Source organism: Malus sylvestris, chromosome 7, assembly GCF_916048215.2.
Source record: "Malus sylvestris chromosome 7, drMalSylv7.2, whole genome shotgun sequence".
NCBI classification, from domain to species: domain Eukaryota; kingdom Viridiplantae; phylum Streptophyta; class Magnoliopsida; order Rosales; family Rosaceae; genus Malus; species Malus sylvestris.
Window position 1 is genome coordinate 21793168 of NC_062266.1, and position 26952 is coordinate 21820119.

At 35.7% G+C, this 26952-nt stretch overlaps 3 protein-coding genes across 3 annotated transcripts; all 3 read right to left on the reverse strand.

Moving 5' to 3' along the window:
- Positions 1 to 5221: 5221 nt before the first annotated feature.
- Positions 5222 to 7202, reverse strand: LOC126630573 (cytochrome b561 and DOMON domain-containing protein At3g61750-like). Its single transcript, XM_050300701.1, has 3 exons — positions 6945 to 7202; positions 5997 to 6683; positions 5222 to 5782 (listed from the first exon to the last, which is right to left on the reverse strand). The coding sequence occupies exons 1-3, from the start codon at positions 7200 to 7202 to the stop codon at positions 5501 to 5503; spliced, it is 1227 nt and encodes a 408-aa protein (XP_050156658.1). The 3' UTR covers positions 5222 to 5500.
- A 10112-nt stretch (positions 7203 to 17314) lies between these two features.
- LOC126628228 (uncharacterized) lies at positions 17315 to 20014 on the reverse strand. Its single transcript, XM_050297842.1, has 2 exons — positions 19633 to 20014; positions 17315 to 18463 (listed from the first exon to the last, which is right to left on the reverse strand). The coding sequence occupies exons 1-2, from the start codon at positions 19693 to 19695 to the stop codon at positions 17825 to 17827; spliced, it is 702 nt and encodes a 233-aa protein (XP_050153799.1). The 5' UTR covers positions 19696 to 20014; the 3' UTR covers positions 17315 to 17824.
- Positions 20015 to 22546: 2532 nt separating this feature from the next.
- On the reverse strand, positions 22547 to 24266 carry LOC126628226 (uncharacterized). The gene is made up of 2 exons (XM_050297838.1): positions 23941 to 24266; positions 22547 to 23596 (listed from the first exon to the last, which is right to left on the reverse strand). Exons 1-2 carry the CDS (start codon positions 24199 to 24201, stop codon positions 22955 to 22957), a joined length of 903 nt encoding a protein of 300 aa, XP_050153795.1. The 5' UTR covers positions 24202 to 24266; the 3' UTR covers positions 22547 to 22954.
- Between the last annotated feature and the right edge of the window lie 2686 nt (positions 24267 to 26952).

Consider the following 26952-nt stretch of genomic DNA (forward strand, 5'->3'; position numbering starts at 1 on the left):
AAAAAACTAATAGAAGAGTTCAGAAACGAAAACTAAGCATAGAGATTGAGGGACCTTTGTTACCATGCCCCCTTTATTTTTTAAATTTTAGTTTTTAACCATACCTTGTTTGATTCTGTTCATTATTTAGGCAACACATCTTTTCTTTGGAAAGTGATTTTTTGCGTCATGTTTTCACGCTTAATAAAGCATTTCTTCTAACCAAAATAAAATAAATACATAAGACTGCAAAAATTCTATCATCCTTGGAGTATCATACTCTCTAAGGTTTTTTACTATTAGATCTTAATTATTGTATCTTTGATTAAAAATTTAATGGCTAAAACTCTAAATTATAAGATACTTTTAGCATACTAGAAAATTTCTAGCTCGAGTTGATATCCTAAAAAACTGTGGCAAAATGAAACTTCTCCATAACTTTGGGTGCAGTCTTAGTTCAAACTAACTTTGTTTAATTTACCAATAAAAAAAACTAACTTTGTTTAATAAGAATCGTAATTTAAAAAAGATGTTTCTATTCAGTTAAATAAATGATTGGCAAAATTAAACTTTTTTATTCTTCGAGGAGTGATGACCTATTAATGGATCTAAACTATGCACGAGAGGATTTGACATAAGTGTAGAGGGCAAAATTTTTCAATGTGTTAAGAACACGGTTCGGTACATCAAGTGTCATGATACAAGTTGTTGGACACTTGAAAAAACAAATTGACAACCACTAATATTATGATAGTTGGTGTACCCGACTATGTTTCTGGCATGCTGAAATTCTTGTGTAGAGGAAAGTTTCCAGTGCAAATGCAGATGGACTCAAATGCTAAGAAAAGAATGAAACCAAACGAACTCAAATAAAGTAAGGAAAACTAATGAAAAGAGTTTGAAAACTTTGAGTTTTAATGATAATGACAAAATAAAGGGTAAAGTGAATAGTATCAGGATTGACTTTTTAGTGTAAAAATGTGGTTTTTCGTTAAAATGAACAGTACCGGGAGCTTTTCGTTAAAGTTCCATTTTTTATATTGGGGTTTGAGTTTTTTTTCCCTTGACATAACACCAAATTATCGTTTTTATATTTTACAAAATGTACTTTTAAGTGCAAAATCTCTTTAATTCAGGTTTAAACACAAGCAAATTAAATACTCGTATTTTCGATCTTGGAAATCGATTCTCTTTGAAAATTAAAAAGTGTTTAAGAAAAATTTGTTGGTTTATGATGCTTTTCACTGACTTGTGGTTCTATCAGTTTGATGTTGGATTTATCCAATACAAATCAACTTTTAAGTGGTCTACTACATCTAATAAGAAAGTAATATTGGAGAATAATGTTGATTATGATTTGATCTCTTAAAGATATCAATCATATATAAGGTGTCTTATATTGAAAATATGATTGATGGAATTCTTAATCGAATATGATTATAATACTTACCTTGGAGGCTAAGAAAGTAAGTTTAGTTTACCTTTATGGATAGAAACCCTAGCTTTTAGCCTATATATAAAAACAGTGGTCGCTATAAGCCCCAGAACACACAACATAATGCTTTCCATAGGGTAGTTGTATCCGGCTAGGTGTTTGTTGAAGATCTTGGTGTTGCTGTGCCTTTCTCCTTCCTTGCTCAAGTATCATGATTATCATGTTTGCCACTTCTTTGTTTGTGTTTTAATTGTATAATCATTTAAGGCTAACATTTGAGACTTCCTTTAAAGTGAGCCTATCAAAAAGCTCATTTCTTAAGTAATCACTTTTGAATCAAACATAGCCTTATATATCACATTTTTTATTGAAAGAAAAATTTTGTCCTAATTAAGAACATCTGGGAATATTTGAGCACACAAGCATACATAATAACTCTTAAAGTAAGCAAGTGCTCAAAGCAATTCTATAACCCATGACTTTCAAAGCATAGTAAATGGTGAACCGTAAGACTCTTTAAAGATTATAAAAAAAGGTGAAGCAATAAAGGACAAAAGAATAAAGGAGTGAGATAGGGAATGTGAAAGACAAAAGATTAAGAGCATGTTTGGATGTGTTTTTAAAATGATTGAAAACGTTTTTGGTAAAAATGTTTTTAGAACCAATCCTTAGTAAAAATACAAGTAAATCCTAAAAAAACATTTAAAGTGCTTCCTGGAAGAAGCACATAATTGGTGCTTCTTGTAGAAAGCATTTTAAGTGCTTTTGGAATCCAAAAACATTTTCTCTAAAATCGCTTTCAGTCATTTTAAAAGCACATCCAAACAAGCTTTAAATGTATATAAAACGTGAAGGAAGAAACATGAAAGAAGTTAGACAAGAAAAGTGGGAAACAAAGGGGATCAAAAGCAGTGGCGGAGCCAAGATTTCATGTGAGGAGGGGCCTCAAACAAGTATAGAAGAAGAAAAAACGAATAGTGATTATAAAATTACTAATGCAAAACATCATAATATTTATCCAAATAATTAAGTAGTCAAAATTAACATATGCATAGATAATTTTATCTATCCATAGTAATCAAAATTATTCTTGACGAATTGCAATGAAACAGTTGCATAATGTCATCTATAGTATTTAAATAATTATTAAACTGAATAGAGATAAGTACGAAAAATCTTTGCAAACCCTAAAACTCAAGTAAGAGGTGGGATAGAATAGAAACAAATGTTTTATAGTGAATAATAGAGTATTACAAACCTTTTTGTTCTTTATTCAATAAATTTGGGATTTAGAATGGCTAAATATATGAAATTCAATAAGAAAAGGTAAAAACTCTCCCCGTGCATAAGTGAAAGATGATTTTATTTTAATTAAAAGTGAATGATGGGTTTTAATTTAATGTTATTGATTTGTGAGAGGGTTGTGCTATCCGTACACCTCTTTTTGCTTTCCATACACCCTCTCAATTTGCGATCGTCTGATTGAATGAATTGAATATCGAATGACATAAATTACAAGAGTGTGTTAAAGGTAAAAAAATGTATGCAGATAGCACTACTCTTTGTGATAAATGACCATTTAAAATATATACTTATTTTTGGGATGGTATCTATGAGATGAAAAATAGATAATTATTGAATTGTTTTAGTTGTTGAGAAGGGCTGCAAAGCAATAGAAATAGGTGTAGTAGACTAATCTTCTTTTTTAAGTGAGAGTAGGCCTAGGACTACTGTAGTCCTTAACTGCCTCCGCCACTGATCAAAAGGATGGACGGCGGACCGCGAAGAAAGACCTAAAAATGGATGGGTGGACGAGAGGAACTTGTATCTGTATGGGACATGAAGAGAAGAAGAAAATCCTAAAAATGGAAGGGTGGACGAGAGGAACTTGTACCTGTATGGGACATGAAGAGAAGAAGAAAATCCTAGGACAGAAGAGAGAAACTTAATCGAGTGATATCATATAGAATTATTACATCCTTTTATTGACGTGGAACATATTACACAAAATATATGGATATATTAATCCCTATTTAGGTAATAATCCTACACTAATTATAATCACAAATTATATTCATATATTAGATGCTACAATCACGGAGAGTTGGAGTTGCTCGCAAGTTTTGTTGCATTTGATTGGGGAGAGATATTTGGGCAGCAAACCATTCAAGGTCAGTGTCAATTTCCATGTTTTTGTAGAGAAGTAGAGTTATCTACAAATATCTAAATTTGATATTTTAGATACTTTTTCAGACCTATTGCCGATACTAAGTACCAGCCAAAATTTTGTATCCATTTTGTATCCAACTATATCCTATGCACTTAAATTAGTTTACTCCACCACCTCAAATCAAAATATAATAAAACTATAAGCTATGATAGGAAACATCATACTTCGAAGCAAAATATCAAGCCATTTCATACCTTTTTTTGTTTTAGGAAAGATTGAGAGCTGAGTGTTGTGACTTCTTTCTCATGTAAGTCACATGAGAGATATTTTTATGTGGAAATAAGAACTGGTAATTCTAACTAATTACATTAACACCACATGAGGTTGTCATGTTTTCACAAAATTCTCATGTTTGAGAAATTACCATAACATTCATTGAAGTTTTACGGGGTACATTCAATTAAGATTTTGAGGGATTTGAATTCTTTTAATGAATCTAGGAGTATTCAATCAGAATTTTAAGTGATTCTCTGAAATTTAAAATGTATTCAATTAGGATTGTAAGATACTTTATTAAAATTCTTAAAAATTCGGGTATATTCAATTAGAATTTTAAACAAGTTTATACCATTCCTGGTGTATTCAATTAGAATTTGATTTTAAAGAATTTGAAAAAGCTGAGGAATTTGAGGAAATTAAAGAGATTTCGTAGTTTATTTTAAGCATTCACAAATCCTACCTCTCCCTAGAGATTTCGAGGGAATTGAACCAAAATTTTATATGGAATCTCTTTAAAGACAAATTTATGCTTATAATAAAAATTACTTAAAGAAATAAAAACCTTTATAAATAAATACAAAAATATCAAACTTAGGAAATGTAACGTATCCAATTCCCAAGCCTAGTTCCCACACATTGCGTCTTAGTTTAGACCTTCCACTTATAAGTGACAATAATTACACCAATTTAATCGCTTTATATTATGGTTTAGACTTTAGAGTTTAGGTAGAAACGCCCAATATTGCCTTTCTAATGTTGATGTTTTCTCATGCATACCAATGTGAATCAGGCCATAACACTATTTAGATGTGATAAAAAAAAGACCATATGGCAAAATAATACCAATGTGAAAATAAGATCTCACATAGGTCATATGACAAAATAATATATAATTATAATATGAGAATTTTCATCGCTAATATTATTGAAACTTTTTATCATAAAGCTCAACACCTAATAATATGTGGTTAAGTTGAGACAATATTGATGATATTGGTGGTCAAAATATGTTGGGTCTATAAAGTTTATTAAAAAAAATGTTAATAAAAAAGGGACTGTCAAAATGAAGAAAAACCGCTCAAAACATCTAATTTACAAAATAAAAGAATTAAAAACAATCCTGGATTTACAACGTGGAGGCAGCAGTAGGAATTAGTTCGTGACATCCAAAATGTTAGGTTTGGACAAGAGGAACACAAATCCATCTATGCAATCAACTATTAAAGCATTCACCTTACAGAGCAGGATCATCACCTTCCATGCCGCAAAGTTTGAGATGCTATATTGCTATGCACTTTAATCATATAAATCTCATCCTGTTTCATACCATACATGAATAATTTAAATATGGAAGTTAGTTAGTAAATTTGCACATATTATACATGTACGTAATGTTGAAAACACTTCCGACTTTCCCTTAGCTTTTTCTATGCACTTCTCAATTGTAGGTACATATTATACATGTTTTTGTCATTCATATATATGTCAAAAAATACGTGTGTCTATTTGATACCAATTTTTTTTCTCATTCTGTATTTTACCTCACTATGATATCTTGCATAACAAAAGACGAAGAAAAGAAAAGGAAGAAAAAAGAGAGAGAAACCTATTTAGATAACTTGAATCTTTCTTGCTGCCTATTGAATTGGATTCATTTGGAAGTTTGGAGTAATATCACCCTTCTCTGTTCTTTTCATCCTTGCCAATACTTCTAATACAATTACTGAGACAAGAATTACGCCTAGAAGAAATCCGTAACCAACCTTCCAATCATTTCCTTCTCCTCCAATTTTGATCCCCAGAACTATGTTCACAGCTGCAAAGAAGACTGCAGACCTTCCAAGCCAGTGGTGGTACCAATTCCAGTACTTTCTAATATTATTGGCATCCTTGTTGGGTCTTAGAAAAAATGCCAATATCTGCAAATTACCTCTAGTAAAAAACTCAGAAATATCAAATTACAATTCCTTTGCAGAACACAAACGTAACAGATTTGCTGACAGATTCTCTAATACATAAGGGTCTCATATGTAATGATAGGACCCACCACTTTAGGAGAATGTGACAACAAGTGTACCAATTTTATGCATCTAAATAGTATTATTGTAATAGATTTAGTTGTGAGGGACAAACCTGAAGGATGCTAAGTACGAAAACAAAAATTCCTACGCCTCTATGCGTTGGAAAGTTGGCTCCTATTTTAGTATAGAGTTGCTGGCCAAGTACCACAGCTGCAAGCCCAATCACAAATCCAACAAATTGAATAATTGAATGGAGATAGTACCACAAAGGTTTCTTGTGCTTCAAGTATCTTGGCACAATTGCCCCAATAGGAATTATTAGACCCCATCCAAATATAGCCAATATTCCATGGTTCTTCATTTGTCCAAGATCACTAGGTGCCTCTCCCACAGATGCTGAGCCTGAAGAGAAATCGAACAAGACGGTTGTTTTATCATTGTGTATGGTTAGGTGGTTGTGCTTGGGGGAACCGCTTCCGATAGCCAAGATGATTGGCTGACGAGCAAGATGAGTTTTGAATTTCACCTGAAAAGCCAAGTAAATTCTAGGTCCATGAAGCACAACAGAAGCAGGAATGCCAGTGAGTGGCAATTCACCTTTGTCTGGTATGACTTGTGACACCTTGGAGCCTTGCAAATAGTATTGCTTAATTCTTACTTGGCCTTTTTTGTTAATCCATCCCACTATTGCACTTGAACCAACCATCATTCCATTTCTGGAAAATCCCATTCCTACCCATCCTGTGGTGTATACAGCAGATAATATAATGTTCACGACATGATCTTCCGTCTGAGAGTACTGCAACAACCAAGAAAATGAAGGAAATAGCTAGTTTCATTTAATTATATGTTGAATATATATAGTTTTGAACCGTATAATGATTTCTGCACACGTCATTTCATCCTTACACACCTTTGTTTATTATGACATTTGGATTGAATAAATTAACTAAGAATCGAAGGACAAATATAAACATGAGTGCAGAAAGAGGGAGTGTGCATAAATTGTTTCTCAACAGAACCAACTTAGCAATGAAATAAACATTGAGGACAAACTTACTCTCAGAACAAAAGTGTTCCAAATAGGCCTGCAGACTAGATCAGATGATGAATTATTATATGGTGGTAGCATAAAATTGCTCAGATCATTGTCACAAAGCTCCGATTCAACATTGCCCCTGCTGACGCTATTAACCCCCGGAACATAACTGTCATCATCAGCCATAACAAAAAACTTGGTCTCCAAGACAAGGGTCAGAATACATAGCCTGAAAGCAAACATCGAAGCAAAAACCAGCCAATACCCCGGGCTCGCCATTGGAAAGACCAAAAACTTAGGAATGGGATCCAAGGCTTGAACAGGCAGTGACAACACCATGGAAAATGTAAGTTGTGAAAGAGAATGCACATTCAGGAGGTTGGGAGGTTTTAGTCTCTTGGGTTTGAAGGAAAATGGAATGTGGTTGGTGTTGGCAGATGTTGAGTGTTACAATGGTTTAATTATTATCATATTAATGACTAAAAGTTAACTAAATCAATATTTTCAAGGCATCTTTACTAATAATCTTCCAATTCTTGCAAACTGAAACAACCACCACCCACCCCCCCCAAAAAAAATTAGTACACAAGAATACTTTGTTGGGCGGGGACATAATTATAGGGGTGTGTTATCCACACATCCCTATTTACTTCTCACACATTTTTTGTTAATTTTTATCTGTTGATCTTCTTCAATTCATCCGATCCAACGGTCGAAAATTAGAAAGATATGTGAGAAGTAAAAATGGGTGTGTGGATATCACACTCCTAATTATATTGCAAATAGTATTTTAAGCCACTGGGTTAGTCCAGTAGAGAGGCTGGGGAGAGCGATAGATACAAGTAAACTAAGTTCAAGACTATCGACACCCTCTAATTTAACAAAACAAAAAAAGTACTATTTTGTTTTGGCTAGAAGTTATAGTAAGCGGTGAGGGACGGCGGAATACTGGATTAAAAGTATAATTAAAAACGGTAAATTACATTTTACCTCTTAAGTTTGGAGTCGATTTTAATTCCTTACAACATTTTTAAAACATTTCAATTTCATACATTTACTATCATTTTATTTCAATTTCATACATCTGTTAAGTAAAACGTTAAGTGATGACGTGGTTGCCAAATTTGTGCCACATGGCAAAAAAATATTTTTTTATGCATTTAAAATAGGGAACTTTAACGAAAAGCTCATGGTACTGTTCACTTTAATGAAAAACCACAGTTTTACTCTAAAAGTCAATCTTGGTACTATTCACTTACAACACATTTTTGTCATTTTCGTTAAAACTCAAAGTTTTCAAGCCATTTTCATTAGTTTTCCTTTTAAAATATTATAATAATTTATGCTATTAAAAAAAAAGAAACCCATCTTCTTCCCCGAACACCCCCCTCCCCCACCTTACCTCCCCCGCAACCCATCAACGAAGAAACTATAAGCACCCATAAAGTGCAATTCAAATGTTATGTCCATTTCTCCTATGTGCAAAACCCAATTTTTATTCAAAGAAGCATCTTTCGCATATCCATTCAATTAGAGAGAAACCCTTTTCCTGGAAAATTTATTGCTAGTGGAATACCCAATCTTTTTATTCCCGACGATTTTCCCAGCAGCCAAATAGAACACAAAATATAATTTAAAGATGAAATGTGCAAGGAAGAAACAACAAAACGGAGAGAGAATTGGATTAGGGTCAAAAATTAGGTTTACCTGTTTGAGGTCCTTCTTCAGCCAATCTGAGAATCAATTTGATGGCACCCAAAACGCACCCTCAGGCACCGGATTATGGACTTCCGGATATCCGGAAAGGGGATTCAGACCTCGGTGAAGAGGAAATCGAAGATTGTATAGAGGGTAGAGTGCGGTCCACGGTGAAGAGTTGTCGAGGATCTGACCCTGAGCGGAGCACTCGATGCCCATGGATGAGAGGCATTTCTCAACAGACTTGAGGGAGGAGAGGGGGCAGGAACGGAAATCTAGGTTTGGTGGATGGCCTTTTGGGAATCGACGAGGTAGGGGTAGGGGGTTGCAGGCGGGGTGGGGTGGGATGAGGTGTGCTCGGGGAAGAAGATGAGTTTCTTTTTTGGGTAAATTACATTTTACCCCCTCATGTTTGGAGTCGATTTCAATTCCTTACAACATCTTTAAAACATTTCACTTTCATACCCCACCTACTATTTTATTTCAATATAGTACATCCGTTACATTTTCTATCCATTGATCCGTTAAGAGCTGACGTGGCTGCCACATTTGTGCCACGTGGCAAATATATTTTTTTTACCCATTTAAAATATTATAATATTTATCCTATTTATTAAATAAAATAAAAAAACCCACACCCACACCCATATCCTTTTCCTGCCCCTCACTTCTCTACAACCCCAAACCCACTTCTCCCTACACCTCTCCAATGGCTTCCTCCTCCCTATCCCTCCTCTCCCCCCCAGGTCGAAAAAGCTTTTGTTTTTAGTTATTTTCATAGTTTATGAGTCCCCTCTTTCTACTCGCCAAAACCTAGAATGGGAAGCCCTTTTTTACTTCAAAACCGCCCTCAGAAACCCTTAATTCTCCCCTCGTGGTGGCCTTCCACCTTGCACTACGACTGGGTTGGCGCCCCTCCCGTCACTCTTCGTCAAAGGCCCGCTCCCTTCCTCTTCTTCGTTGTGCTGGACCTCTCCTCCAATGTACTCCGCGGTAAATTTCGGCATCCGATCTCAAAGCTCCGCCTCCTAATTGTGGAAATTAGGGTTTCTTTTTCCTGAAAATTCCATATTATTAGTTGTTCACGACTCCACCTTCAGGGATGGGCGAGTGAGTTATGGTTTTGGTGGTAAAAATAGGGGGGATGGACAAAAGGGGGAATGAGGGTGAGGATGAATTGCAAAAACTTGCTCGGAGAATGCAGATGGGGAGGCAGCATCGGAGAAGTTTATGGTGGGTTTTTTGCGGTTTTGGGTGGGGTGGGTTAGGATGGGGTGTTTGGGTTACAGAGAAGGGGAAGGGCTTGGGGGGAATGGTTTCTGGGTTTGATTGGGTTTTTTTTTTTAATTTTTTTTTAAATTTATATATAGGATAAATATTATAATATCTTAAATGGGTAAAAAATTATTATTTTTGCCATGTGGTACAAATGTGGCAGTTAGGAATGGGCAAAATACACATGGTTACGGTTATGATGAATGTACCTATAATGGTAATGGTGTTTAATTGTAAAAAAAAAAAAAAATTATGACAATGAAAAACATGATGGGTGAAAAAGTGGTAAGGGTAAAAAAAGAAAAAAAAAGAAAAAAAAGAAAGATAAAAGGCTTAAAAAGGGTAAATGGGTATTAAATGGTTACGGTTAAATGGGTATGCGATTATGAGTATGGTTAACCGTTTAGGCAATTACCCAACGGGTAAACGGTTATGCGGGTATGAGCATAAACGGTTATGGGTAAATAACCGCAGTTACCCGCCCACCATAACTGTTGCCCATCCCTAGTGACAGCCACGTCAACTCTTAACAGACCAATGGATGAAAAATGTAACAGATGTATTATATTGAAATAAAATAGTACTTGAGGTATGAAAGTGAAATGTTTTAAAGATGTTGTAAGGAATTGAAATCGACCCCAAACTTGAGGTGGTAAAATGTTATTTACCCTTTTTTTAATAGGATAAATTATTATAATATTTTAAATGCATAAAAAAATATTTTTGCCACGTGACATAAATTTGGTAGCCACGTCATCACTTAACGGTTTACTTAACGGATTTTCTAACGAATGTATGAAATTGAAATAAAATGATAAGTAAATGTATGAAATTGAAATGTTTTAAAGATGTTGTAAGGAATTGAAATCGATCTCAAACCTGAGAGGGTAAATTATAATTTACCCAATTAAAAAAATAAAAATAGTACAATTTTATTACTTGGATATATATTAGACAAAAACATATAGGATGATTGGATATGATTGATGAAGCACTTTGAAGTTGACTTCTTGTGTATTACCTGACAGTTTTTGACACGACACGAAAACACACAAAAATAATGGGTTTCGGGTCATCACGATAACTAATCGGGTCATTATCGGGTGACCCGTTAAGAACCCGTTAATAACATGTTCTTAACGGGTATACACGCGGATAACAAGTGGGTAACCCGTTAAGAAAAAAATTATTTTGATAATTTTAAAGTTTAATTACCAAAAGATTTATTATTGACACACCCAGACCGAGGTCAAGGCATGCTATTCGTCACGTGAGAGTGACGTAGCCATGTGCACAGTGCGGAAGCGACAAATATAGCAAACATACGAATAATTAAAAAACATAATACTAGTGTGCACTTCTAAACAGAAAGTGGTAGGAGTTAAGTACAACAGTAACACTCTTAGTCAGAGTATAAAGTTTAGGTGCAGTTCAGTAGGACAAGTACTAGTTATACAGTACCAAGAATGTCCTACTATTATATGGATAAGTCAGAACTGCCGACGTCCTCTAACTACCAACAACAATCTTACTTAAAACCTGGAGGGGCGCAAAACAGAAAACGTGATTGGGCAAAAACAAATGTTTTACAAAATCATTTCATTTATCAACATATCTAACCCCTCGCTGTAAAACATGTAAAATTTTTCCAGAATCAAGATGTGAGCATATACACATATATCTGAAATCATAACTATTCAATTCATGATTCACATAAACATATTCATATGTATGCCATGCCAAAATATAATAAGTAACAATCCAGGTAATAATGATTTCATAGAAATATGACATGTTAGCCGAAACTCCTGAGTAGTCTGTACGGCTGAATTCATAGCTCAAACTCAATCTAGCCGGAGTCACTACTATGACCTATACGACAATATATTGCATATAAGTCGGAACCACTAAAAATGGTATGTACGACAAGGTTGGGTGAGATATTGTTATGCTCAATTTTACTTTCTCAATACTAGTTGTGCAATAATACATTAGTCACCTACGAGTCGGAACCACTTATAGTGGTCTGTACGACAAGACTGTGCACCTAATTGGATCCAATGTGAGCATATGGTGCGGGATGTGACATAATTTACAGGCATGTGCCAACTCTCTCTGGCTAAATCGCAATCACCCGAGGTGTAGTTTTATGAGCCCATCGTTCTCAGTCACATCTCATATATCCAACCAAACATGTTCATCACGCTACTCAATTCTTCAAATAAACTTATATCTCATTTATTTCATGTCATATATTGTATGGCTGCACCTAACATTTCGTTAGGCTACCTACGTACCCTAAACAGAGATCAAGCCGTTCGTAATTCACATATACCAAACATAACTTACATGTACTTACCTGTGCCTCCACAGCACCACAATTATATATATATATGCAACCATGAAATGCATATTCAAAATATAATGGCATTTGGCATATTATTTCAAAGGATATTTTCATTTAAAACACATTTCTGAGAATTATATCAAGTATAAAATTATATGCTGGAAACAAAAGCCCACTCACTGATAAGCCGAAGGGTCATAGCCCCCGATTCGCCCATGGATACGCTCGTCCTCGGGATAAGTCTCACCTATATGTGAATAAACTATAAAAATGTTATTTTAAAGCACATAGACAAAACTAGCTAATAACTTCTTATACATTGCATTGCTCAAAATGGGTATATGAATATACCACAGTGATTTACTCGACGTCGCGGACGTCGAGATATTTTTAAAATAATTTTCCTAGGGCCCACGCGCCCTCACGCGCCAGGGAGGCCACGGTGCCACGCTCCCCCCACGCGCATCATCTTCTTCGTCCAAATGCCGGAAAACTCGTCGACGCCGAAAAACTGGGCAACCTTGTAATCAAAGATTTCTCATTCGTTTCTACACCATTTTCCATGAAATTTTCACCAGAACTTCATAAATTTCGAGAGGAAGAAGGCTATACTTTTTAAAACTTCCAAATCCTTCGAAAACTCGTCGGGACAATTTCACCAAAACCGGCCAACTTCTAACCTCGTGATCCCGACGTCCAAAACCTTCAAACGAAGCACTCTGAGCTTCCTTGGGATCTCACTAAGCTTGCTATAAGCTTGGATTGTCCTAAAACACAACCATTTAAAAGTTCATGAATAGTGCTTAACTCGGAGCTTGAGTTTTCAACGTGATATCGAACGAGTTCTTACCTGAAATGGGTACCTTTGAACTCGTAGGGTCCTCACGAACACAATGGTAACATTTTCTTCCTCGATCTATGAAGATTTGTCTTGGTTTGACCTTGTCCGTACCAAGGAGAGGGAAGAGAGAGTGAGTCCGAGAGAGAGAGAGGGTGCACGGTAGTGAGAGAGAGAATGAAGGTGATGTGGATGTGTGTGTGGTCCAACCTACACACCAATCATAACTAACCAAGGTTAAGTTCTCATAGGCCCTAAAAACTTAGGAAAATAACCACATTGGTCCATTTCTAAAACTGTCACATATGACTCACAATGCCACAAACGTTCAAGGGCATTTTAGTCTTTTCACATCAACGGTAACAAAATAATGTATATTTCCAAGACAGGTTGTGACAATTATAAAATACAATAGCCATATTAATATATACAATATATTCTATATTAAATATATTGTTTTGTATTATTATTCTATATAAGTTAAAAAAAAATAGTCATTATTTATCTAAACACTATATTAATAGAACTCTGGTTGTCAACCAAAATTGTATAAAATTACTAATATAACCCTCTAATTAAAACCAAAATTGTAATTTCATGAACACAAATTTTATTGTTTTTTATATGAACCTCACAGCCAAGTGATGATAACAGGTTGGAAATTCAATATCTTGCCACATTCCTCTCTTCCCTCTAATTCTATCTCTCTATTTTCTTCTTCCATTATCGATGTCACAAATCCGGGTTAGGTTTAGGTGGGATAGGTCTCATAGGACGAGGTGTGTGGGAACAAGATCATGAGTGGTTCGAAGGAGGGGGTAGTGGTTCGAATGAGGGGGTGGTGGATCGAATTGTGGAGGTTAGGTCGTAGAGGGTGGGCTAGGTAGGTGGTGGAGGGGTGTGCACTTGTGATGATCGTTGGATGAGGCCACCACTTAGATGGGTTTCACTGGGTACCGTTTTAAGTGACGGGGGTGGAGTAGTGGTATTGTCGTTTATTTATTTAAGCTTAATAGGGATTTTATAAATTAAAGCATAAATGGATACTCATAATCCAATGAATTGAGTGACAAAAATAAAAAATTGGCACACGCATCAAAAGGAGGACAATCATATACTTATTTTTTCAATTTTACCCTCACTTTTGATACACAATATTTACATAAGGAGGACAAAACAGTAATTATGTAATATTAAAAAAAATGTGCACTTATTAAGATAAATTGTTCACACACACAAAGTGTGTGCTTTCCGCTAGTTTTTATTATGAGAGTTCCTTATTATCATTACTAGGATAAATTTTACTTAACATGTTGTTGTCCAAAATTAAAATAAACTAGTGTAGTATTTGATTGTATAGGCAAGAACTAAGAAGACATACATACAAGTATGAAAAATGTGAAAGAATATTTAAACATTGTGATTCATCATTATTCCTCCACGAACAAATAATGGTTACACTTATATTATCGTTTAGATTTTTAAAATCCTCCAAACCCTCATGAATAATGTTTTTTATATTAGGACAAAATTAATAAAATTAATAATAATTATTGTAGAAGTGTAAAAAATGTAAAAAAATAATAATATATATATACAATCACTCATAGTGACAAGCTTTACAACTTTCATGAAGGGGGCAGCTTCGAAATCCAACACTATAATCCATAAACCTTAAATTTATATTTAACCGTCAATTGTCATTTATGCTTTATTCTTCTTACTGAATTTCATTTTAATTTTTTTTTTTTAAACATGATCATCTGGCGAATGTAAAAAGATGAACAATTCAGATATTTGATATCACGTTTCGATATTTACGGTTAACTGAAATATGAGTCGATGTCATATAGTTTGTAGAAACTTTATAAACATCAAGCAATATATTCACTAACCGTAAAACTCTGAATATAATATCAACGATCCAAACTGTTGATCTTCCTGCATCTTCTAATAGATCATGTTTTCAAAAAACAAAATCTGAAGAAAAAAAATTTGATGAGAACAATGAAGCATAAATGTAAACAACAATCAACGGTTAAATTTTGATCAATGATTTATATGATTATAGTGGCTAGTTTTGAAGTTAAGCTCTTCATGAAAGTTGTAAAGTTTGTCATTATGAGCGTTTATATATATTTTTTCTATATTTTTTATACTTCTACATTAATTAAAAAACTATTAAAGACTTTACTTAATTAATTAAGCTATCCATTAATTTATACCCATTTTGTTTCAGAAGTAATGGATGCTAGAGATTCAGATTCAGTACACCTTAGTGATGAGGAGTCCGTAGAGATTATAATGGGAACAGAACAAGATCTTGGAAGCAAAACTATAGACAATACAAATAGAAGTTTTGTAAAGAAAAATGCTAGAGGAATCGATTTAGGTAAGCGAAAATATACTTAAAAGAAAAATGCATTTTTATGTTTTGGATGTGACAATATGGTATATATATACTTATTTAGTATTATGTTTTTCATTTGATTATTTATTGGTTTAAAATATATTTTCCTTAACAGGTAACGGGTCGGGTCATATTACCTGTTAATATTATCTGGTCGATTTTGGATCAAGTCATTTTACCCGCTTATTTTAACAGGTGTTACACGACACGGCCCATTGAGCTATCGGGTATAACATGAAAACGACAAGAACATGGAAAACACGACACGAATGCCAGGTCTAATTACAATATACCATAATGAAGGGCTTATAATTGCATTCAAAAGCATCTCATGCCCTTAACTGAATCTAACAGCACCAAACTACACCATAAGTGAAAACAAGTAAAGAAGTTCACTTAGGTACCATTTGGTATGCAGACGAGACGGGATGGAACGAAACAGGATAAGACGGGACGGGACGGGACAGGACGTGATGGAACGAAGGTTCTGTGTTATGTTTGGTACATGCAGGACAGAACGGGACAATTATTCTATTATACGTTTGGTACACGCTGGACAAAACGGAACCAAGAGATTAAATGACTAACTTACCTATGCATCATATGCCTTACAATAAGCACTAGAAAACCCCAATTAATTAAAAACAAGAAAACTTTCAACAAGCTATCAATCCCAGATTGTCTTGGATGTAAGCTGCACAGAGGTTAAAGGTAGGACCAATAATTTTGTGGGCAATTTCAGGATTGAACATAATCTGACTTTGATGATCAGTCTGGTCGAAGATAATTAAATTCTTTGCGCAGATGCTAAAGGTTTGAAATTCAACATCATGGAAAGGTTTAAAGTTTACTTCTTCAATTCCAAATCAATAGTAAATGCCCTCACTCTTCCACAAGAAAAACTAAAGGGAAACAAAATCCCAGAGTTAATCAAACATTATCCAACACTTCGCACAATAAACACACAAAGAAAACCCAATTAGTCTAACAAATCAAAATTTAAAAAAAATGAAGACTATTTCATTAGTCTAACAAAGCAAAAGCTCATTACTAAATTGGAACCTGATCAAATTACAACACAAAAATCAAATTAAAATGATTAATTAATTTGAGTAGTTTCCTAGCAGCATAAACAGAAGCTAATTACACATAAACACTCAAAAAACAGACAATCAGCAGAATTAAAAATTACTTGAACAATTAATCCCAATTCAAGACCTTAGATTATGAATCCAAACCAAACTAGATCATTCATTATATCGTATCATCCAATGAAATCAACAGGAACTACCTCAAAAGCAAACAAATCAACCTTCAAGCCCCTTAAAAACCAAAACACAGAAAAAGTTATAGCAGAAAAATGTAAAGATCAAAACTTTGAGAGCAAAATCTAGGTTTTAAGGAGAAGATGCCAGATTAGAATCAGATTATCGATTGTAGAGGATCAGATAATATTGTGAAAAAAAAATGAAATTGGAATTGGATGCAGAGATCGAACCTGGAGATGCAGAGCTTTGAGTTCCACTCTGTGGGGAAGAGAAGAGAGGCTACGGGAGAGGATGAGGAGGAAGGTTGCGAGCGGTAGAGAAGAGGGAAAAAAGATGATAGGGTTTTGTTTTGTGATTTGGATGGTGTAAATATTGAAAAAGATAAGCGGCATTTTTGTCTTAAAATTTTATAATTTTGTGTTCCACGGGCGTGGAACGAGTCATTCCAGAGGGGAGAGGTGGAACGAAAATCAGCCAAATTTCGTCTCGTGGAACAGCGTGTTCCACGGTTTTTAGGTGCACCAAACGTAAAACGGAACACCTCGTCTCATTGCGTTCCGTCCCGTCCCACGTACCAAACGGTACCTTGATATACAATAATTATTGATGAGGTTTTCAGCAATACATAAGAATTAGAGACTTCATACAAAAAGTACAGTCAACAAATTAATCACTAGACATTTGGGATTTTCTTCGCTACATAATGACAAAAAAAATAGTGGCATTTTTTGTAGTCAAATAGCGTACTCGTATCCGGTTGTATATCTTTTGTTATCTGTCTCAGAACATGAAATACAACCGGGATGGCTAAGATTCTCCCATAAATTTCATGCAGCATTCAAAGTACTGAGGCAACAATTGGAGGGAGGGAGCACCGCAGTCTCAGCCATGCATGAACACATCCACAATCACCACCCTGCTGATTCATGATGGGATGCAACAACTCTTTAACCTTTTATATCACTGAACACTGCACAGACTTGCTTGGAGAGTTCGTATAAAGATATCGTCATCATTTCTCTCCCCTTTGCAAGTTTGATAGCGAAAGAAAACATGAAAAGTGATTTAGCCAGGCACCCTAAAGATATGTTCCTCACCACTCTGCTCATCAACCTTAACAATCCATTTACTCTTACCACTCCTCCTCTTACTTCCTCCACGCCAATTTCCCTTACCAACCTCAGTGTTCTTCCCAATCATGGTGACCTCCATTCCTTTTCCTATGGAATTCTTCGTAGACCTCTCCGGAACCCTCTTTCCCCTCACTCCCAAATGCCCTTCCAGCCCTTTTCTTTCACCAACCAAGTTATTAGCCACAACCACTGATTTTCTAGGGTTAACATCTAGCAACTTCAGCACCCTTGTGTACTCATCATTCTTGCAATCAACCAGAGAGAAATCGATGTTCTCATAATTCAACAATAGCTCAGAAGGGTTATCGATCTTGAACTCGACTGAGTCTTTAAGGCCTGTGTCTATGATTACTTTCTTTGATTTATCAAGGACTGGCTCGGGAAGAATGCAAACCAGTTTTCCTCCTGTCTGTTTTGCAGCAGCTCCTAAGGCTATTGTAGATGGCGAAACAGTTGAGGTCACCTCGACTATGAGTTTGGCATTCATGCCGGCAGCCAAGGCTAAGACAAATTCATTGCTGCCTGGCTCTTGTGTTTTCCATGAGCCACATTGTCTCCCATAGTAATTGCACTGCAGAAATGAGTATGAATTTGGAGTTAGTGTTGGGGCTTAAAAAGACTTCACTACTTTAGAGATGTTTATCTCACAAAGAAGAATGTAACGCAGCGGAATTGATAGGCAAGAGAAAGAAAGAACACTCAATGTATTACACAAGATTTTTATTCACTCACAAACTTAGTACAAGAGGAAACACTCAAACACTCTTATAAGCTTTGTTGCTTCTTCTCACTTCTCACTACTTGCTCTCTTGGTTGTTTCAAATGGTGTGGATGCATTCTCCTTTTATAGGCATGGATGGAACCTTGGAGAAGCATGGAAACATCATGCTAGATATATCTAGATAATTCCACTACCTTCCTATGCTAGAATTATCTACACTAATCTTGTATGTTGGTGGAATCCTCACCATTCTTCTAGACTCTTCTACCAACTTGAACTTTGCTAGAATTCTCTAGCATGTGCATGGATCTTTCTTTGTGCATGGGCTAGATCTATTATCTTTGGGTCAAGACAAGATTACAATTCAACAGTTAGCACATTGGAAACATTGGCTTACATTCTTCATTAAGCCTTTGAACAACACAAGGAAAAAGGTTCAAAATTGAAAAGAGGGCAGTATATATGAAAATGTTGTTTTATTTGACTTCGCCACTTGTTGTCAAACTATCAATGTAGGCAATTGATGAAGTAACCTTTCAACCGTCTGAGAATTTGACATTCAAAATATATTGTTTCACTAAAAGAAGTCAAACTGTCAATCTAGACAATTAATGAAGTAACCTTTTAATAGTCCGAGAATTTAACATGCAAATATATCGCTATACTAAAAGAAAAAAATGTCAAACGTCTCACATGATTTTATAAGTCCCATTTCTGTAGTGATATATAAAGGCAACAAAACCCTAATAAACACAAATTTTTTTTCATAGTTACACCTATTTCCAAAAAATTATGAACTAATTAGAAACCCAAAGGACCAACGACCATACTTGAGTGGATCTGTTCTATAGGTTGTACCTTTGTATCTTTGATTTCTAAGAAACCCAAAGGACCAGTTGAATCAACCATTGGTTCTAATGCTCTTAAACAAATTGGAAGAAAACACAAAACAGAGAAATTGACAAAGAAAGAAAAAACATCAACGGAAGATAGAAAGAGGGAACAAGAAAAGTACATACCAGTTTTAGGGTATCAAAATAAGCGTTTGTAGCAGATGCTGCAGACCATTCCATCATCCTCATAGCCCCTCTGATCTGATTCTTTTAACTTGTTTCAATTCCAACTTCAATCCAACCACGGAAGAAAAAAAAATATGCAGAAAAAACAATTAGAATCGAAGAATTAGGACGTGTTTCTTGTTCGGGTTCAGGACAAGAATTAAATCGTTTATTGTCGCCTGGATTTGTTGCTGTTCTACAGTTGATATGTATTTGTCTTGTGTTTGTTCGGTTTTTTTGTTTTGTTGGTGACGATATATATACAAAGAGGAGAAGCTCAGAAGCAACGAAGCATGATTAGAGCTGGTTATTGACGCGATGGTCATACGGACGTAGTCAAAACGTGTTTATGCCGGAAAACCCTAGAACAAAATATGCGGGAAAATTAGCTATAACTCGCCTCATTTGTCTATAATTGGGAAACTCATCGTTTGACCAGATGCTTCTTTTTTGGGTACACACTTAAGTCTCATTTTTGTTTTTCTACTTATCAACAAATGTCGTTTATAAGATTTGGATTGAGGACCCTTACAAAGCACATTTTTATGGTTTATTTTGGGAAAATAATTATATAATATCATTGAAATGATACAATAACTGTATAACTTGTAAATGTTGTAAATTAAATTATCAAAGCGAGAAAAGGGCTCAGGTGTATGAGAATTGTATGTTCACCTCTTGTACTTTTATTTATATTAATCGTGACAGATTTTCTTGCCTTACAAGTAATACAAAGTCTATGAGGATTTGATCTCAAAATCCTATTGGGATTCTATTTTCAGTTTACAGAATCACATTCCTAATTAATAATATTATTTACAACACTTCCCTTAAATGTGTACAACTTAAGAAGTAGTTGCATCAAGTCTTCATGATTAGGAGTTGGCAGTTGTTGTCATCAATTCTTGACAGGTCTGTCAACAAGACATGCAATCTAGGCCTTCAACTACTGGACCCGGCTTCTCTACCCTCCCGCTTTCTATACACTCACATTCCCTCCTATTTTGTGTGGTCACGGTTAAGCCACGTCAACATTTTATATTGATTTTTTATAGAGATAACAAGACAAAAAGCAATAGTAATATAAAATGTTGACGTGGCTTAACCGTGACAGCACAAATAGGAGGGGATGAGAGTGTATGGGAAGTGGAACTTAATATTTAAATTAAATGGGCCATAAATTCTGGACAGGCCTATCGCAATAATTTTCAAGCTACTATTTAGGTTCTCCAAAGTGGCAATGGTACGAAGTATATATGCTAATCCATTTCCTATTCTCTGTCATGAGTTGGTTATTGAACAACACTACTCTCGCCCTCTTACTCCTCAACAAAATAGACTTGCCCAACGTAATCATCGCCATATAGCCACCTTAATACGGGCCTTACTCAACATTTCGGGGCTCCTTTATGCATTATGGGATGAAGCTGCCCCCACAACCGTCCATCTCATTAATCTTTTTTCCTGCCTCACTCTTAATTGGAATTCTCCTTATTTTTTTCATTTTGGTTTTCCTCCTACTTATTCTCACCTTCGTGTCTTCGAGTGTTTGTGTTTTCCTCATCTTGAATCTTATGTCTCCCACAAATTAGAGAGTCGATTTAAGCCACGTGTCTTTATAGGTTATCGTCCTCATCATAAAACTATAAAAGTATAGGTGTCTTGATCCCCAAACAGGTCGTGTTGACGTGTCACGTCATGTTATTTGTAATGAAATTTATTTTTCCTATAATGAGTTGCAAGTACAACGCTCTTTGGGTAAATTGAGCTTCCTATCCAAGATACCATGAAGAAAGTTAAATTTTCACCATAAAACCAAATGTTTATATGAGGAGTAGCTAATTACTTATAGGTTATAGTCCTCATCATAAAAGTTATAGGTGTCTCGATCCTCAAACAGTTCGTGATGATGTGTCGCGCCATATATTTTTAATGAAATTTATTTTTCATGTAAGGACTTGCAGGTATAATGCTCATCGAAGTACATTCAGTTGTTGAGATGAATCCCACATTGGTGAGATGAGAGACCTTGCATGTGCTTATAAGTAGTTAGGTGACTATCTATATTGCCAATTAGTTTTATGGTAGAACCTCAATTTCCTTATAGTATCAGAGCAGATTGTCCCACATGTGAAGCCCAATGTACTTTGCATGTATTTATAAGTCGTTGAGCTACTCCCTATATTGCCAATTGGTTTTATGGTGGAACCTCAACTTCCTTAATTATGAGCTTCCTATCCAACCTCTCTCTACCCCAAATTGTTGTCCTGATACCATGAAGAAAGTTGAATTTTCACAATAAAACCAAATGGCTATATGAGGAGTAGTTAGTTACTCCCTATATTGCCAATTAGTTTTATGGTGGAACCTCAACTTCCTTAATTATGAGCTTCCTATCCAACCTCTCTCTACCCCAAATTGTTGTCCTGATACCATGAAGAAAGTTGAATTTTCACAATAAAACCAAATGGCTATATGAGGAGTAGTTAGTTACTTATAACGACATACAAGGTCACTTATTTTCTTGATATGAGATTCACTCTCAACATACAATAATAAGCCAAGAGATCTATTTAATTGCATGTCACTATTAGGTTTTATCTCTTATGTTTGATGGTACCGCTAATAGATAGAAGGGCAAAGAATTGAATAACTTGTGCACCAAAGAACTAGTAATGAAACGAAAGGATAGTTACTTTCACTCTCATTTTCTCTTTTTATGTCCTCATTTTGTGTTTATCCCTTCTCCCTTGATTTATTAGTGCACTCTAAGGCTAGAAAAATTAGAAATGAGTGCATGGGAGAAAAAGTGGAGCGCCAAAATCACTACATACAGAAGGAAATCAAACAACCAGAATTACAAACTAAGTGAATATGTAAAGTGGATCAAATTTGAAATATTTTACAGATTATATACAGTTATTACACTTGATTTATATATATACTCACTCATCACTGATGAGTTTTTAAGAAACGCATAGAAATTATGAGATTTTCATACATAAAGAGTACAGTGATCAATCCACTAGTTCTCTAACTCTCTCTGGCTATGATGACATACCAACCTCTTCCATAGCCAGGCAGGGTTGAAGTTCATTCAACATTAAGATGCGAAACCAACATTGCCTGCAGGAACCTGCAGATTGAGTAGGCAACAAATACGAGGGTGCAGTCTCGAGAGATCACTTCACAGATTTGTTTGGAGAGTTCACATATAGAAGACATCCGGATCCTTTCTTATTCCCTTTGCAAGTTGAGACCAAAAGATAACATGAAAACTGATTTAGCCTGGAACCCTAAAGATATGTTCCTCACCACTCTTCTCATCAACCTTGACAACCCATTTGCTCTTACCACTCGTCTTCTTTCTTCCTCCACCCCAATTTTCATTTCCTCTCTGATCAATATTCTTCCCAATCATTGTGACCTCCATTCCTTTTCCTATCGGATGCTTCGTAGACCTTACCGGAACCCTCTTCTTTTTCTCTCCTAAATTCCCTTCCAATCCTTTTCTTTCACCAACCAAGTTATTAGCCACAACCACTGATTTTCTAGGGTTAACATCAAGCAACTTCAACAGCCTTGTGTACTCATCGTTCTTGCAATCAACCAGAGAAAAATCAATGTTCTCGTAATTCAACAAGAGCTCAAAAGGGTCACCGGTCTTGAACTCTACCAAGTCTTTAAGGCCTGAGTCTCTGATAACTTTCTTTGATTCATTAAGGACTGGCTCCGGAAGAATGCAAACCAATTTTCCACCTGTGTGTTTTGCAGCAGCTGCTAGGGCTATCGTTGACGGGGAAACACTTGAGGTGACCTCCACTATGAGTTTGGCTTTCATGCCAGCAGCCAAGGCCGATACAAATTCATTGCTGCCTGGCTCTTGTGTTTTCCATGAGTCACATTGTCTTCTGCGGTCATTACACTGCAGAAATGAATATAAATTTGGAGTTAGCACATTTAAACAACACAAGAACCAAGATACACAGCTGAAAAACTAGGATTTATATGAAATTGTTCTTTTATTTGACTGCTACGACATGTTTTCAAACTGTCAATCTGTACAATTGAAAATGTAAACTTTAATTTGGTGTAATTTGTAATATTCTGACAATATAACGTGTCAACTATCTGGCAAGATTTTCAAGTCCCGTTTCGGTAACGACCTCTAAGAGAAACAAACCCAAGTGAATTCTTGAATCAATCATAAGTTCTTCTCCAAAAGAGAGAAATTAAACGTGAAAATAAAAATTCAAGGAAGAAAAGTACCAGTTTTAGGGTATCAAAATAAGCGTTTGTAGCAGATGCTGCAGACCATTCCATCATCCTCATAGCCCCCATGATCTGATTCGTATAAATTGTTCCAATTCCGAACTTTGCACTAACCACAAATGATAGAAGATGCAACAAAACTTGAGCAATAACAATCAAGGACAAGGGATTAGAACGTGTTTTTCTCTCGCGACGTTCAGGACTAGAATTAAAACGCTTAGTGCAGTCCTGGTTTAATGTTTGTGGTCTACTGTTCATATATGTACTCTCTCTTTTTTTCTTGTTTGTTTGGTTTGATATGGTTTTTTTTTTTTTGGTGGTATTGTTGGTACTTGGTAGCATATATAAGAGGGAGAAGCTCAGAAGATCGAGGCCGTTCTGTATGATTGGAGCTGATTAATGACGCGGTGATCGATCGTGTCTAGTCAAACCGTGTTATAGTTTCTAGACCGTAGAGCAAAATACGCGGGCAGTATTGACTCAGCTCTCATTTTTCTAAAAATGGGAAACTCTGGTAGTTCTGCTAGAAGCTTAATTCTGGTTGTTGGTACAGGCTTAAAAGCTTCCACTATACTATTTAGATTTTGCAACATTCTAGTTTAGGGCCTCTAACATTTGCACTTCATTGAGGAAATATTCAGTGATCCAAAATACGGTCATGTGATGTTATATTTTCAATTAAATTATAACATAGGATAATATTCAAAATCCGACATATCAACATTGTTGTTTATGTTGGATAGTGGCCAACTTGCAAATGCTTTCGGCTACACAAAAATCCAAACAACTTTTGGCTATAAAAAAATTATAAAGAAAGAAGGTGGACAACACCTTTCCTTGTTTTGGGGAGGAAAATAGGGAAAAGGTTTTTTGTTCTCTTCAACACCCGTGGGTGTTGGTTCAATATGGGTACAAGTTGCCTTTGAAGCAAATAGAAAATAGAGAGAGCTCATTTCGGTTTGATGAAAACAAGAGAGAACCAAGAGCTCTTTTTGTAGAGAGCAAGGGAGAGTTGCAGTGAGTCCAAACAGAAGAAGAAGCTGCTGCTTCATTTGATTAGTAATCATCAACCAAAGTAATTGTTGTAGTAATAGCCTTGAGTTATATGTATAGAGAAGAAATTATTCATTATATTTCTTTCTCTATTTGTTTCTTTGGTGTGTGAGAGCTATTGTGTGTATTGGGCTTTTGGGTTGTGAGATTGCCAACACTTTGTAAACTCCCATTTGGTTGATAGTGGATTATTGGGTGAGCTCCTACTGCTCCGAGGACGTACTCCAGTTACACTGACTGTGGAGGAACCTCGTTAAAATCTTGGTGTTATTTTCTATATTGTTCTTGCATTTTCATTTGATAAATTTCCTGTGGGTTAGATTGAGTTGGTTCCATAAGGTTTGGTGTTATCCTAGCACAACAATTGGTATCAGAGCACTAGTTGCTCTTGGGTACTGTCTAGTTGCCAAAGATGTCAGACGGGCAAGATGAAAATCCTTTTGGAAGCAGCTCCGGGTTTGCAAGAACTACGGTGCAAAATGCAAAGTTCGAAGTGGAAAAGTTTGATGGCACAAACAACTTCGGGATGTGGCAATGTGAGGTCAAAGATGTGTTAGCTCAACAAGATCTACTTGCCGCTTTGGGAGAGAAGCCGGAAACTATGTCGAAGCCGGAATGGGAAAAATTAAATTTGTGGGCTTGCTCTTCAATTCGGTTATGCCTTGCAAAAACTCAGAAGTATTTTGTGATGCGGGAGACAGTAGCAAGTGTGTTGTGGCAAAAATTGGAAGACAAGTATATGACGAAGAGTGCAGAGAATCGGCTACACTTGAAGAAAAAGCTCTACCGCTTCCAATACAAAGAAGGTACAAAAATGATTAGACACCTTGATGCTTTTAATAAGTTGATTGCCGACTTGTTAAATTTAGATGAGGATATTAAGGATGAAGATAAGGCCTTAATATTGTTGAATTCCTTGCCGGACTCTTATGAGCATTTTGTTACCACTATTATGCATGGTAAAGAAACTGTGAAATTTGAAGATGTGTCAAATGCCTTGATGAATTATGAAATGAGGCATAGAGATAAAAATCATGATAGTACCTCTGAAGCTTTATTTGTTAGAGGTAGATCATCGGAGAGAAGATCATCTTCTAGCAGGAAAAAATCACAGTCTCGACCTAGAGGAAACTCTAAAGGTAGAAAACCTTTGGAAAGGGATGAATGTGCCTTTTGTCGTAATAAGGGCCATTGGAAGAAAGATTGTCCCAAATTGAAGACCAAAGGAAAAGAAAGTTCTGAAGCTAATGTTGCTGAGGTTGAAACAGATTTTTCTGATTTTGCTTTAACCACTTCCTCATCATTTGATTGTGCTACTAAGTGGGTGTTGGATACGGGTTGTACTCATCATATGACTCCTCACAAGGATTGGTTTTCAAGCTTGAAAGAGTTTGATGGTGGCGTTGTGTTTATGGGAGATGACAATCCTTGCACAACAAAAGGGATTGGTACAGTTCGTTTGAAGTTGCATGATGGCATGGTTAAAGAGTTGACAGGTGTTCGGTATGTACCGAATTTGAAGAAAAATCTTATTTCTTTGGGTACTTTGGAATCCAAGGGTTTCAGGTTTCATTCAGATGGAAAGACATTGAAAGTTACTTATGGTGCACTTGTTGTGATGAAAGCTCCTAGATGTGGCCATTTGTATTTATTACAGGGAAGCACTGTGACAGGTGAAGCATCTGTAGTCTCTGAAAATATGGGCACATCTGATTCAGATACTACTAGATTGTGGCATATGAGATTAGGCTATGCCGGTGAGAAAGCTCTACAAGGGCTTGTGAAAAAAGGTCTTCTAAAAGGTGCCACGACCTGTAAGCTTGATTTCTGCGAGCATTGTGTCTTGGGGAAGCAAACTAGAATGAAGTTTGGTACTGCTGTACATCAGACGAAGGGCATTCTTGATTATGTGCATTCGGATGTTTGGGGTCCTACAAAGACTCCCTCTTTGAGTGG